The sequence below is a fragment of the Panthera leo genome, chromosome C1, assembly GCF_018350215.1.
Source record: "Panthera leo isolate Ple1 chromosome C1, P.leo_Ple1_pat1.1, whole genome shotgun sequence".
Classification (NCBI taxonomy): Eukaryota; Metazoa; Chordata; class Mammalia; order Carnivora; family Felidae; genus Panthera; species Panthera leo.
The window spans coordinates 147,910,133-147,925,832 of record NC_056686.1 but is presented as its reverse complement, the minus strand read 5'-3'; the positions used below and the strand labels follow the sequence as shown (position 1 = coordinate 147,925,832).

Here is a 15,700-nt window from a genome sequence, read left to right as displayed (position 1 = left end):
CAACTGTTGCTCATTAGATTTAGGTCTTTTGACTGAACAAGGTCATGTGTTTTAAACAGTGTTAATGAATAGTTTAAAGAGAATGCGCAGGAGGAATGACATCTTTTTTTATTTTTTATTTTTTTATTTATTTTTTCAATATATGAAATTTATTGTCAAATTGGTTTCCATACAGACATCTTTTTTACATGCGTGAAATATAGAGGTCAACTAAGGAATTTTCCTTTTCACTTATCAGATGACGACTTCTGGCCCTCTGGCATTACGACCCTAATGTATGTTGTAAAATGATACACTACAGATTTAAGTGCTGGATGGGACACTGCACTAATTGTTGGGCTTTTACCAGTTTTTTTCCTAATTGAGAAAATAATATTGTCAGCACAGTGCTTCTTTTTCTTCCCAAGATAATTTTCTTTTCATAAAGAATTCATACTTGAAAATAAAAGATTTCACTGTTGCTTCTTTTAATACTAAAGTTGAAAGTACTTTTGACCCTAATAACATGTTTTTCAATAAGAATAGGTTTTTAAGAATTATGTGGCCGTGGTTGATAGTGGTGGTTGTCAGAGCTTTTTTTAAGTTTTGTAGATTTTAACCTGTTCATACAGACCTGCCATTTGGAAAAATACGAAGATACATGGACTTTGGTTTAGATCTGTATAGCTTAGGCTTGAATATGTTAGTTAAGATAACATTTAGAGCCTCTTTTTTTTAAGTGTATGATTTTTTATTTATATAGACATCTGCCCTTTCTAGTTCTCAGATAGCCATTTTTCCTGTTTTTACTATATCAAGCTGTTGTTAGAAATTGCAATATAAGGTAAAAGATACTCTGAAGTGAAAACCTTCCCCTTCTTCTTCTTTTTATTTATTTATTTTTTTGCTTTTATTTCAGGTGCGGTAGTGTTAAGGATGGCTCCTTGGTGGCCTGTGCATTTTCTCCTGATGGAAACCTCTTTGTCACTGGCTCCTCGTGTGGAGATTTAACAGTGTGGGATGATAAAATGAGGTGTTTGCATAGTGAAAAAGCACATGATCTTGGAATTACCTGCTGTGATTTTTCTTCACAGCCAGTTTCTGGTTAGTTATTTTACTCTTTTAAGCACTAGTGGTTCCTATTTGTAATTTGTATATGACTTCTGGTTCTTTATTCATTTTCATTTCACCTTTAGTAAAATGAGAAGCCTCTTTAATTCATTCCTTTTAAGGAAATCATTCTCCTTTCTCTTGATCAAAATGAAATCACAAAGAACATGATAGGGGAAAATCAGGTTCTTGAATATATGTTGGGGATGACTCAGCTTTGTACAGTACATCTGGATTCCTTGGATATGGTAATTTAGAGGACTTGACCCTATTTTAAAATACAGTATGTTAATATTCAAAGAGAAATGTGAAGTTAAAAAAAAAATTGGAAACAGAAGCTAAATTTTCAAAAGTTTACTAATTTAATCTTTGAAGCAAAAGCTAAATTTATGACATGTTTGACAACACAATTAGCTTTTAGAAGAAGTACAGACTCCTGAATATAGATAGACTCTTGGTTTTAAATAGATAGCAGTGAGTTGGGAAGCTTTCTTCTTCTGTTTCATCCCCTGTGTTAGGATGGGAGTTCTGCCTTTGTTGCTTCCAGTCTTGTTACACCACCAGTGCTGTCCTATTAGCAGTATAATGGGAGCTACGTTTGTAAATTTAAAATTTTTTAGTAGTAGGTGACATTAATTTTAATGATATATTTTAATTGTATTCAATATATATTAAATATTTCAGTAATCGATAGTAACAATAAGATATTTTACTACTTTTTGGTGCTAGGCTTTTGAAATCTGGTGTGTGTATTATGTCACATTTCAATTTATACTAGCCACATTTTAGGCATTCAGTAGCCACATGTGGCTAGTGACTACCTTTATTGCACAGCCCAGGGCCAGGAGGTGGGTAGGATCATTTTGGCACTTCCCTATTTCAAACCTATCAGTGAATGGTTAAAATAAGTTTAAGGTAAGAGAAAATGCCAAATCCAAAACATAAAGCCTGACACACTCTGTTTCCCTGCCTCTTAAAGCACACTTGGCCTCATGCATTCTCTTGCCACACTGGCCTCCTTTCATTCCTTGAATGTTTGTAAGATTTTTCCAAGAGTTTTACATGTGAACCCTTCACCTGGTTACTCTTAGATATCCTTTAGATTTCAGGTAAAAATCACTTCAGATGAACCTCCCCTGTGCTTACCCATTTAATTGTATCTTAATACATATCCGTGCCCAAACTTCCTTTGATGAAGCTACATGTGTGATGATGTTGGGTGGAACTTATGTAAAATTGAGTTGATTTCAATATTTACATTACCAACAGGTATTTAGGAGCTTACCTAGTGTGTATGTAATTATACACTGAAATTATCTCACTAAATATTAAAAACTAATGGATTTTTTATGACACCAAATTTACTGATTACTTTCCCTAATTTGTATAATTTCCACCAAATAAAATAGACTGAGTTAATGTTATTTTGGATTCATATAATTCCAGCATTTGTCTTGATTAAATCAAATGTGGGGAAAAAATCTCATTATTTCATGTGAATTCTAGACTAAGCTTTTAAGAAATGGGTATGTTCTTGGGGTGCCTGGGTGGCTCAGTCAGTTAGGTATCCGACTTCAGCTCCGGTCATGATCTCAGGGTTCGTGAGTTCGAGCCCTGCATCGGGTTCTGTGCTGACTGCTCAGAGCCTGGAGCCTGCTTTGGATTCTGTCCCTCCCCTACTCACACTCTGTCTCCCTCCATCTCTCAAAAATGAATAAATGTTAAAAAAAAATAAAAAATAAAAAAAAAAGAAATGGGTATGTTCTTTAAAAAAAAGTTAAGTTGGAAATAATTAAACATTTAACACTCATAACTTTTCTTCCTAATTTTTCCCATCAGTGCTAGCTCATAGACTCTAAAATTGGGCTGGAAAATTGTCTAGGCTTAGTGGCTCAATATTGGCCCATGGAACCTTGAGTTACCTTAATGGAAGGTAAATAAAAAAAGGTATTTTGTTGAAGCAACTTCAGGGGTTAGAGTCCTAATCTTCTGAAGTACCTTGTTGAAAATAAATTCTTATACCAATAGAATGAAATGTTGGTTAAAGTTAATATCTCTTGTGAATATGGTTTAAATGAATAGAATTAACATCTCGATATAGGAAGTTGAAAATTTTTTGGTTTAAATGTTTGATCAATTCTTGTGTATTTATTTTTAACAAATTTTACGTTTTTAGATGGAGAGCAAGGTCTTCAGTATTTTCGATTGGCATCATGTGGTCAGGATTGCCAGATCAAAATTTGGGTTGTTTCTTTTACCCATATCTTAGGTATGTATTAATTAGTAGTTCTCTAAAATTATTTGTAGTCAAGATAGAATTTCTATATGAATGATTCTTTTTACTTAAGGAATTCTGGATATCTAGAAGTGATTATAAAAATATGCTTTAATAAATTTTAATCAGAGAAATTGCATATACATGATTTAAAAATTGGATGCTCATCACTGATGATGACCTCAACACCATCACCACACACATTTCTGCTGACCAGAGGTAACCGCTTTGCGCTTTATCTGTTTGCAATTCTTGGTGGTTTTCACAGTTTCTGTAAATATTGTTATACCACTATATTTTAAATGTATTCACTGTAGGGATTGTTATTTGATAGTGTGTGGGAGGTCGTTCCTCCCTGTATTGCACTATTCCTTCAGGTGACCCTTCAGTCAAGAAACTTACATTATTCAGTTTTGAAAAAGTGTTCCTTTAAGTTATTTCTTTAATAATTTCTTCCCCATGTCCTCTCTTTTAATAACTCTCATCAATAGAACGTTGGACCTCCTAATTTCATTCCCTATGGAATTTTTTATTCCATCATATTTTCAATTTCTATTAGCTCATATTATTTTCTGTTTCTTTCTCTTACTGTTTTTATTTTATGAAAGCAAGATCATCTTAAAACTCTCAGGGTATTAATTAGAGGCTTTTTGTTTTGTTGTTCCCTTCGGTTTCCTGATTATCTTTGTTTGCTCTTGGGCCTTTTGTTTGTTTACTCTGATCTTTCTCTTTCATATGGTTACCTTCTTCAAATGTCTGGTGATCCTTGTTTTCCATTTACATTTAATAACTAGGCAAAAATAAGATATTTAGAGGGTCTATGCACACAGTGGTTTGTTGTTGCTGGCTTCCCTTTCGATTAAAGGGGTGGGTTGTTGGCCCTTACTGAGGAGGATTTAGGGGCTTAGGGAATTGCCCTGGAGCTGCCAGGGAGCTCCCCAGAAAGCTGTTATTTTCCCTAGAAATATTTTGCTCAGAAAGCAGTATCAGGCTTTCGTTCAGTATGCTATGGGTGGGACCAGGGAGGAATTAAAGGTAGACACTGTTTCATAAACAGGCTTTTCACTAACTTTTTTGTTTTCAGGTCGATGTCTGTGTCATTCTGACTTTCCTTTTCATTAGCTTTTGATAGTCCTAAGTCTTTTGGGGTATTCTTGGACATAGCCCCTCCTTTTGCACTCTGGGCTGTTACTTTTTCCTCCTCATTAGTTAATTTGCTTTCTGACTTTTCAAAATTGGTTTGAATTTTGGATTGTTGATACCTCTCTTTCTATTCTCTTCATTGATGTGATTTTATATCTTTATTAATTCTTCCACTATCATTTCAATGAGGACTCTGAAATTATATGGTCATTTGGCCATCTTGCTTCAGATGCCTAAAAATATTCTTATTTGATTATTTGTTACCTAATAAGCTTCAGTTAAATAACAAACTGCAAATATTTTTTCCTACTTGTTGAAACTTTTACCTGCTCTAATGACTTTTTGTTTAATTAAATGCTTGTTATAAGAGCCATTAACACTTCAAAAAAGTTTTCATTGGGTCTGAGAAAATTAATAGATTTCACTTATTTCCTTATCTCAGGTCAACTTCCTAATAATTTTTATAGCTTGTCACTAAAATGTATTGAATTCCCTGGGTTTACCTTTAAAATAGTTGTGCTATTCCTTTTCAGTAATTATAGAAGGTATGAAAAGGATTTAGTGTTCCCATACTTTGTAGGAGTATTATATATTAGAATTATAAGATGGATAAATTACCATTGATTATTTTTATTTGTGGAATGAGAAAATATTTTTTTAATATCATATTTTGAAAACTGATCTTTGTTTAGGCATTTGAGCAATTTGATTCCTTTTTAGGCATTTGGGCAATTGTGTGTGTGTATATATACATATGTATGTGTGTATGTATTTTTTTTTTTTTTTAACATATATATACTTTATAAGTAGGCTCCATGCCCAGCATGGGGCTCAAACTCATGACCCCAAGATCAAGAGTTACATTCTCCACTGACTGAGCCAGCCAGGAACCCCAATATGTGTATTTTTTATATTTTTTAAAATTAGATGCCAAGATTGTCTTATACTGTATTTTAAAATTTTATATTAGTTTACAATTTCATATTTTTATGTATTTTATAGAGTTTAATATTAAAAAATTTTTTTTAATTTTTTTTTTTTTAACGTTTATTTATTTTTGAGACAGAGAGAGAGCATGAACGGGGGAGGAGCAGAGAGAGGGAGACATAGAATCGGAAGCAGGCTCCAGGCTCTGAGCCATTGGCCCAGAGCCCGACGCGGGGCTCAAACTCACGGAGTGTGAGATCATGACCTGAGCTGAAGTGAGACGCTTAACCGACTGAGCCACCCAGGCGCCCCAACATTAAAAATTTTTAAAGCATTTGATCATTACAATCCTCTGCACCTTTGCTGAGTGCACCATTTACTTTATCCATTACTGAACTTCTGAAACCACTTAATCACACTGCATTCCAGTACCTGAGTTGCAGGGGGAGTTTTTTTCATTTTTGTATTGTTTAGGCACTTAAAGATTTATTAAGTTTATTATTTAATATTTATTTAATTCATTATTTATTTAATTATTTTTAATTTTTTTATTAAAATGAATAAGTGAAATTGTTTTGACTTAAAGATAAATTCTAAGCACAGTCAGCTTGCTAATTTTTCTCACCTTGTTATTTGCAGGTTTTGAATTAAAATATAAAAGTACACTGAGTGGGCACTGTGCTCCTGTTCTGGCTTGTGCTTTTTCTCATAATGGGCAGATGCTAGTCTCGGGGTAAGCTTTTTAGTTTAATTTCCTTACACCATTTTCATATGAAATAGGACATACATAAAAGTACATAAAACATAAGAGAATAGCTCAATAAAGTTATACAGACCTGTGTAACCACTACTCAGGTCAAGAAATAGAACATCACTGGTTCTGCTCTGAAAATCCTCCCCTTCCAGGTACCCCTGTAGGGTGACAGCACCTCAAGTCATATACAATATTGCTTTTTTCTTTTAAACTGATTTAAAACAAATCATGCAATGTGTATTGTTTTGTGTCTGGCTTTCCTTAGTCAACGTGATGTTTATGACATTCATATTAACGCATACAGCTGTGGTTTGTTGATTTTCATTGTTTATATTATATATATTATACATATATATAATATGAATATATGATTTTATATATATATACATATATATATTATATATATATGTATATATATATATAATATATATATATATGCTCTCTGTATTTCAGTATATGAGCCACTTATTGGTTATATATGTTACAAATATCTTTTCCCTTCTGTGGATTTGCCTGTTCACAGTTTATAATTTTAGTGTACTTAGTTTTTTATGTTCTGAGTCATAAAGGTATTTTCCCATGTTATCTTCTAAAACCTTCATTATTTTTCTTTTCTCAAATGTGATATGTGGGCATCATGTACAATAGGAATCCAATATTATTTCTTTCCATGTGGATAGCCAGTTGTCCAAGTACTATGCATCGAAAATACCGTCTTTTCTCCATGTTGTTCTGCTACCTTGTGAGAAACCACTGACCATGTGTGTGTCGATCTGGTTCTCAGCCTGCTTTTTTTGTTCTAAATAATAAACTTACTATTTTTTTCTGTTTATCTATCCCTTCTCTAAAACCATTCTGTCTTTCCAAGGCTTTGTATCTTAGCTATTCCTGAATTTTGACACTTCCATATAAATTTTAGATTTAGCTGGTCATAGTGCCTCTAGTTACTCTCTGTACAGCCACAGACCTGTTTGGATTTTGATTGTGGTTGTAATGAGTCTGACAAAAGCAGAGATAATTGACCTCTTTACGATATTGAGTCTTCTAATCCATGAATGTGTTATGTTTCTCCATTTATTTTTGTTTTGATTTCTCTCAATAATTGTCTTCTATGTAGAAGTCTTCCTCCTCTTTTATTAGATTTATTTCTAAGCACTTAATTTTTTTGTTGCTATTATAAAAGAGATAGCAAATGTAAGGAAGTAAATATGGGAAAACCAGAGATTTACCTGTAAAGATCTTAAATTTTGTGTTTTTGATAACAAAAATCAATCATATCACATTAATAATGATGATTTTTGTTTCTTCCTTTCTAATCATTGTACCTTTGATATCATCTATGTGCTGCTGAACTGGCTGACACTACCAAGATAATGGAAACAGTGATAACAGCCATCCTTTGATTCCTTTTTGCAAAGGGAAAGCTTTCATTATTAAGTATGATCATATAGGTTTTGGGGAGATAAACTTTATTAGCCCCTCTGTTCCTTCTAGCTTATGAGTTTCTTTTTTTTAATCACGAAGAGGTATTCTGATTTTACCTGTATCTTTTGAAATAATCATATGATTTTTCTTTTATTCTGTTAGGTGGTAAATTATATTGGCTTTTCAAATGTTAAACCAACCTTGCTTTGTTGGAATAAAAACAGTTTACTCAGGACTTGTATTTTTGTGTATTGCAGTAGAGAAGTCTGATTCTAATTGTTACTTCTTTGTAATTTGTATTTTTTTCACTGGCTGCTCACAAAAATGTTCTCTCTGGTTTTTTGCACTTACTTTGTATTTAGATTTGGATTTCTTTTTATTTAGTTTGCTTTGGAATTCACTGAGCTTGTTAAATATGTAGAGTAATAATTCATCAGTTAAGGGGAAATTCTTATTATCTCTTCAAATATTACTTCTGCCCTTTCTCTCCTCTAAATCTCGGACTCTAATTAAATGCAAAATATACCTTCTTACTATAAACTTTATATCTTTTTTCTTCTGCATTTTTCATTCTCTTATTTCTTGTGCTGTATTCTGAATAATTTCTCCTTTGCTGATGCCCTCCTTAGCTTTATCTGATATGTTACTTTAAATTGGTCCATTGATGGATCTTTAATTTTGGTTATTTTACTTTTTGGTCCTGACATTTCTATTTGGCTAGTTTTTCCAGGTCCACTATGTCACTTTTTATGATCTCTAGTTCTCAGTTGAAAATTTTAATCTTGGCTTCTATTTTCCAAAACTTTGTTCTATAAAGCAATTGGTTTGGTACACAGTGGTATGATTCAGTTACTTTATATTCTCCTATTTGTGTACTTTGGTATATTTTCTCCTTGCTGCCATTGGATTTTTGCAAACGTGCCTGTCTGATCTCACAGGTCATAGCACTGAAATACACATTCATAGCTCTTCACAGCAGCTTTTGCTCCAGCCAAGATATTTAGGCTCCTAACATTCACTTAAAATATTCTGGACTGAACCTGATAGTTCTTTTCCCATATTCTCTAATCCTTGCCAGATAAAAGCCAAATAATTAGTTATATTGCCATCATTTTAGATTGACTCTTTCATCTCAAACGATGAAAATGGCTCATCAAAAAAGCATTTATAGTAATTCTCCTTTGACCTAGGATTGAAATCAGTGGAAAGTTTAAACAAATAAAGTTGGATTTCCTTCTGTTGTTTGGGGGGGATATATCGTGCATTTCATTTTTGAGAGGTTAATTGACAAAATGATGGTATGAAATTCAGCAAGTATTTATGACTCTCTTATGTACCCAGGTCTCTGCCAATTGCAATAGGGCATGTAAAAGGAAGTATAAGACAGTGTGCCCTTAAAGACGTTTTGATTCTCTATCTTGATGTTCACGTGATAACCTAATAATATTACAAGATCTAACATGTCTTTGCTTTCTGAATCATGAAAGAAGTATTAAGTGATATTCAGTATAGTTTTTGTGTTACTATTTGTGTTATAAAAAATGGCATTTTATAGCATACTTCCTTATATATATGTGATTTATAATTAATATTTTATGTTAACTAAGATAGACCTTTTCAGTCATTCTAGATTAATGGAATTTTACATTGTTAAATACTTTTTGGCATATGTGCTCTAGGTCACATTGAGATATTTTTCTGAGTATTCTTAGTTCATTTGGATAAATATACAGGCAAGTGAATTGTTTGGAAATGTAAAGGATGGTGAAAGATAAACATTTAGTCTTTTAGGAGAATTGGAACATATGTTTTAACTATATTTCATGAATAGATAAAGAACAAGTTAATTGGTTGATGATAGATTCCATCTGCAACTAAGAATCATTGGTAAGATGGAATGGATACATCTGCTAAAGAGAGAGTAGGAAAAAAGCGAGTAGGATAAAAGATTTTTGAATACAAGTGGCTACATAGGAAAAATGAATTGACCCCAGAATGGGATTATAGGTCAGGTGTGCTAAGGAAGTTGTATAGGGGATAGATACAGGGTAACTATGTAAAAGGCATTATGGAATTTATGCAGATATGGGAGGATCGGGGAAACAGGGCATTCCAAGAGGCAGGAAATTCTTGAGTGAATTACAATGTATTATAAATGGAGAGGTGCCTGGGTGGCTCATTTGGTTGAGTGTCCAACTCTTGATTTTGGCTCAGGTCATGATCCCAGGGTTGTGGGATCTAGCCCTTGTCAGACTCTATGCTGAGTGTGGAGCCTGCTTGAGATTCTCTCTCTTTCTGCCCTTTAGCCCCTCCCCAGCTTGCTCTCTCTCTCTCTCTCTCTCTCTCCCAAAACGAAATAAATCTTAAAAAAAAAAAAAAAGTATGATAAATGTAAAAAGGAGTAATGGGAATTGAGGCTGGAAAAATAGATTGTAGAGATGAAAGAGAACTAGGATGTTGTTATAACTTTGTATGGATTTAGGAAAACAATTGAAACTTTGAAAGCATTTCTAATAAGCATCTCCTAGCTATAGGAGAGATGGGTGTTAAAGGTTAAAGAAATTAAACTATGATTTAGGTCAATGGTTCTCATACATTTTGGTTTTAGGATTCTTTGACATTCTTAAAAGTTATTGACCTCAAAGAGCTTTTGCTTATATGGATGATATATATCATATATATGCTATATATATGATATCTATATATGATATCTATATATGATATCTATATATGATCTATATGTATATATTACATGTATATGTGTGTGTAATATATATATTACATGTATGTGTGTGTATATATGTGATATATATATTACATATATATACATACATATATGTATATTGCTATTTACCAAAAATAAAACTGAGAAAATTCTAAAATATTTTTAATTCATTAAAAATATATACTCATTGCATGTTAAGATTTTTTTTCTTAGGAAAAATAAAAAGAGTGGCATTGTTTTACATTATTTAAAATCTCTTCAATATCTGGGCTAGCAGAAGATACATGGGTTCTCATGTCTGCTTCACATATTTCATTAGTTCTCAGAGCTATGATGGCATCACCCACGATGGAACAAAATACGTAGGAATTTATTCCATCTTTCTCTGCATCTCTCTTCTAATAATTTTCCTCTAGGCCTTTGGCAGAATTTGTCTTTTGTTCTACCCTACTTCTCTTGATCAACCAGATAAAACAAACATATAGCTTTTGTTCAGGCAGGAAAGATCAGTCTTCCTAATTCAAATAGGGCTGCCACTTTCCATAAATTCTCAGTTCTAGTAGGTAGGATTCCTTGGAAACCAGTTTTAAAATGCTCATTGTTGTTAGAGTTCAATAGATAAAACCCTCTTTTCTTCTTTTAAAAAAATTTTTTTTTAATTTTTTTTTTTTAACGTTTATTTATTTTTGAGACAGAGAGAGACAGAGCATGAACGGGGGAGGGTCAGAGAGAGGGAGACACAGAATCTGAAACAGGCTCCAGGCTCTGAGCTGTCAGCACAGAGCCCGACGCGGGGCTCGAACTCACAGACCGCAAGATCATGACCTGAGCCAAAGTCGGCCGCTTAACCAACTGAGCCACCCAGGCGCCCTTCTTTTAAAAAATTTTTAAAATGTTTATTTTTGAGAGAGAAAGAGCATGAGCGTGGGAGGGGCAGAGGAGAGAGAGAGAGAGAGAGAGAGAGAGAGAGAGAGAGAGAGAGAGAGAGAGAGAATCATAAGCAGGCTCCGCACTGAAAGCAGAGCACCCAGTGTGGGACTCAAACTCATGAACTGTGAGATCATGACCTGAGCCAAAGTTGGATGCTTAACCTACTGAGCTACCCAGGTGCCCACCCTTTTCTTCTTCTTGAGTCGGAAACCAGTGACAGAGAACTACAGGACAGACTGGATGACATGTCTGTAGATTTGCAGCTGACTTGCTCACTGCTCTTGGGCAGCCAGCACCACTGCAGACTTCCCCTGCAGAGGCAGATCAGGTAAAAGAGAAAATCCAGAAGGGGCTGGGCCAAATGGCCTAATGTCTTCCCCCAAACTTTCCAGTCATCTTTCATTCTTTTTCTGCTAAGCAGGAGAGGAATAAGACCAGGAACCTTATTCCAGAAAGGCTGAGAAATGTACCCTTTCATCCAACAAGATGTTTGTTTATATTTTATCTATTTTGTAAATGTAAAGGATAGAGTTTTATTGTCATGAATTTGGAGTGGCTATAACAAACAACCTTCTCTTGCTCAGTAATGACTAGAATAAGGCTTGAGATCACTCTTCCAAAATCATCTTTTCCCCTCTATCTCTTTACAACATTGTTTATAATCCTATAGAACAGGTCAGTACATTTAGTAGCCTAAAAGTGCATGATGGCGATTTATCAATAGATAAAGATAAAATTAGATATTGCATTGCTTTAAATTAGATGTCTTGTGAAAGCTTTAATGAAATATGAATGGCCATGTCATCTGCCTTATGTGTTTTTAGGCTAAAACCATCCCCATTATGAATCAATTTTAATGTTAATACATTCATGGGGGATGATGTTCTAGGAAGTAAAATGCAAAAAGTTGGGTTTTGGGATCACATAGAACTAGTTTTCATCCCAGTCCTGCCATTTACTAGCTGTGTGACCTTGAACAGTTTCTAATTCCATATCTTATCTCAACTTCATTTCTCTGAATTATAAAATAGAGAAAATAATAACACTTTCCTCATAAGATTGTTATGAAGCTTAAATAAGAAAATGCTGGGGGCACCTGGGTGGCTCAGTCAGTTCAATGTCTGACTCTTAGTTTCTGCTCAGGTCATGATCTCCTGGTTCATGAGATTGAGCCCCGTGTCAGGCTCTGCACTGATGTGGGATTCTCTCTCTCCCTGTCTCTCTGCCCCTCCTCTGCTGTGTGCTCTCTCTCTCAAAATAAATAAAATAAAAAAAAAAAAAAAAAAAAAAAAAAAAGAAAATTCCAGCAAAGCATTATTTATTTTGGGGGCATAATAATTGTTTATTAAACATTATGTATATTATTTTTTGTGTAATGTAAAACATTGGGCAGTTACATAACATTTTACTTCCTCATTTTCTGACTTCTGCTTGAAGTTTCAACCGTTGGCCTATACTGAGGGGTATTATAAAATAAATGTTTGAAATTAACCATGTGTCTTTGAAACAGTTGTTGAGGACTTTTTGTCATAGTATCCTCTCTGTAAACACCTTGGGGAAAATAGTTCTTTCAGGTCTCAGTCTGAGGAATTGATGTCTCTTTTCCAAACTTTGAGTTTGTGTTTCTACATTTTTTTTAATTGCTAAAGAAGCTCAGAACCAAACTTGCAGCCCTCCTGTGGCAAGGTGGACTGGATTTTATGACGTATATTTTTATTTTTAATCTTTATCTTTATTTTTTCTTCCTCACCTCATCTTTGTATTCTCTTCGTCTCCAGTTTCCTCATATAATTTTTACCTTGTTTTTGCTGCATCTTGTAAGAGACTTCAAATACTTTATGAGTGAGAAGAAACATAGATAATTACCCCTCCCTTTTTTTTTTTGAGAGAGAGAGAGAGCAAGCGAGCATGATTAGGGGAGGGGCAGAGAGAATCCTAAGCAGGTTCCACATTCAACACCGAGTCCAATGAGGGGCTTGATCTCACAACCCAGAGATCATGAACTGAGCCGAAATCAAGAGTCAGATGTTTAACTCACTGAGCCACTAGGCACCCCCATAGGTAAATACATTTAAAATAAAAATGCTTGAGTGTAAAATAAATCTTTAAAACTTAGGAACACACTTGACCTAAAGAAATGTTGGTAATTTCATTTGATTAGGGTTTGTTTGTTTGTTTGTTTGTTTGTTTTGCCATTGTATAAAGCTAGTTTAGATTAAAATGCTTTGGTGATTTCTGATATGGGTGGCTGTACGTCATAGTGTCACTGATCACCCATGAGTCTATGTATGCTCTTCAATATCAAACACATAACAATATGTAGTATTGCTCTCACCCAGTAACCGTCTAGATATAATTGATATGTTTGTCTTGTAGTCTTGAGTGAGTGGAGTTGAGGTTTTAGAGTGCCACAAAACTGAAGGAATGCAGTATCAAAAGGCTTGAAAACTAATACTTCTTTTATAAGGAAACCTGGGCGTAAAGTGACAGGGCAGATTGTGGTGGAATGTAGATATGAAAAGTTGGGGAAAGAGTTACATAAAGCAGGCAGGAAATGTATAACCAGGGGCACCAGACAATTGGACTTCTTGTTCAGTGTTGGTTCAGGTTCAATTTAGGGAATATTTTGAGGTTTTATATTGCTTGAGTGATTTCAAAGTATTTTATTTTGTGTCTGTTTACAGTGGTTCTGTTATTCTCCTGGTCTTTCCAACTCAAATCTCAAATATTAAAAACTATTATTTTTTTCCTAACTCTAATTTCCTTCCACTAAATGTAATCAGCTATCAAATCCTATGGTATCTTTCTTTGAATCCCATTAGTCAAATTAGAGGTTATAGGAGGTGAGTTGACAATCTTTTCTATCTTCCTAAGTCCACACATCTTCATTCATAATTTCTATTCTTCTTGGTTGGATGTTTAGACTCTTAGGAGATCTTAATGTTTGGCCTTTTGCTTCTCAGATTCACTTTTTTTTTTTTTTTTTACCTCAATATCAAGTGAACCTATTCCATTGCCTTCATGACTGACTATCTGTTGCCTACAGGATTGCCTACATTTCTTGGGTACTTTGTATTTTTGTTCTAGTCTACATTTTCGGCCTTATTTCATGCTGTTCTCGTATGTGAACTCTTGCTTGTTGTCCTTATTTCTGTCTTCCCAATATAAGATGCTCATAAAGATTACTAATGATGATCCAACTTTTCAAGTGCTATAGTATTAGGATGAGTCAGTTTTAATTGCACTATGTGTAGTTAAGAAGGTGGAATTTCCGGGGCACCTGGGTGGCTCAGTCGGTTAAGCGTCCGACTTCGGCTCGGGTCACGATCTCATGGTATGTGAGTTCGAGCCCCGCGTCCGGCTCTGTGCTGACTGCTCAGAGCCTGGAGCCTGTTTCAGATTCTGTGTCTCCCTCTCTCTCTGACCCTCCCTCGTTCATGCTCTGTCTCTCTCTGTCTCAAAAATAAATAAATGTTAAAAAATAAAAATTAAAAAAAAAAGAAGGTGGAATTTCCTTTTAGTTTTCTTTTTTAGGCTGCTCAGAAGTAAAAGTTTTCCCTAAGAATTTTATATATTCTGATAATCATACCTTGTACCTTGAGGAATTTAGGACTCAATAAGAGTATCCACAAGTTATGTTTAGTATATATGTACTCAAATAATGTTAGCTGCTAATTAATATTTTCAGTGTTTTTTGGCTGGAATTTAACATTTAATGCTGTAACTGTTTTTTACATCCAGAAAGCATTCTGTGTGCTTCCCACTTTCTTGTATTTTATTTTACATTTGAACATTTAAAGTGTAATTCTTATTTTGGACTTATAACAAAGATTCTGCAGTCAAAATCCATCCTCTACCCTGGATAACTTACACTAAACAAGGAATTTTAAGCCCTCCAGTAGGTATGACTCCTGTGGTCTCTTATCAGCTATCTTTTAATAATAATAACTATAAATATTATTAAAGTTGTACAGACATTAGTAACACTTATATTGTTGTATTATCTTACCTTGTAGCATATATCATGGTGTAGCATGTAGCATATATATAGCATCATATATATTTTTAAAGAGGGAAGATACTATGCAGAAACACATTTATCTATTGTTAATTATGTACTTTGTTACAATGTTTGCATTTTTATTTGTTTGATGATTTTCTTTTTACCACCAGAATAATCCCAGATGGCTGTTTTTAATTTTATACTATTAAAAGAAACCTTGCAGAGCTCATACCAAGTTTAGAATTACAGTTTTCAGAAATGAGTCACAAGACGTGTGTGTGTGTGTGTGTGTGTGTATGTGTGTGTGTAGAGAGAGAGGTTGGTAATTAAGTCATGGCTATATTAATGATAAAGAACAATGATGTTTGAAACAAAAACCAAGTAACAAGTATAGTTTACCATTGAACAACATGGGTTTGAACTGCATGG

General features: G+C 34.0%; 1 protein-coding gene across 6 annotated transcripts in view; it reads left to right on the top strand.

Annotated features, from left to right (window-relative positions):
* The window catches only part of WDSUB1 (WD repeat, sterile alpha motif and U-box domain containing 1), a 62,989-nt gene that overhangs the window by 15,073 nt on the left and 32,216 nt on the right, over positions 1 to 15,700 (top strand). For 3 of the 6 annotated variants that reach the window (XM_042948921.1, XM_042948919.1, XM_042948920.1), the window contains exons 3-6: positions 899 to 1,083; positions 3,266 to 3,358; positions 3,494 to 3,583; positions 6,074 to 6,167. In XM_042948921.1, coding sequence (XP_042804855.1) covers positions 899 to 1,083; positions 3,266 to 3,358; positions 3,494 to 3,583; positions 6,074 to 6,167 — 462 coding nt within the window. Of the gene's footprint in view, positions 1 to 898; positions 1,084 to 3,265; positions 3,359 to 3,493; positions 3,584 to 6,073; positions 6,168 to 15,700 lie in introns of those variants that run through there. The other 3 variants (XM_042948922.1, XM_042948923.1, XM_042948924.1) reach the window with 2 other exon arrangements.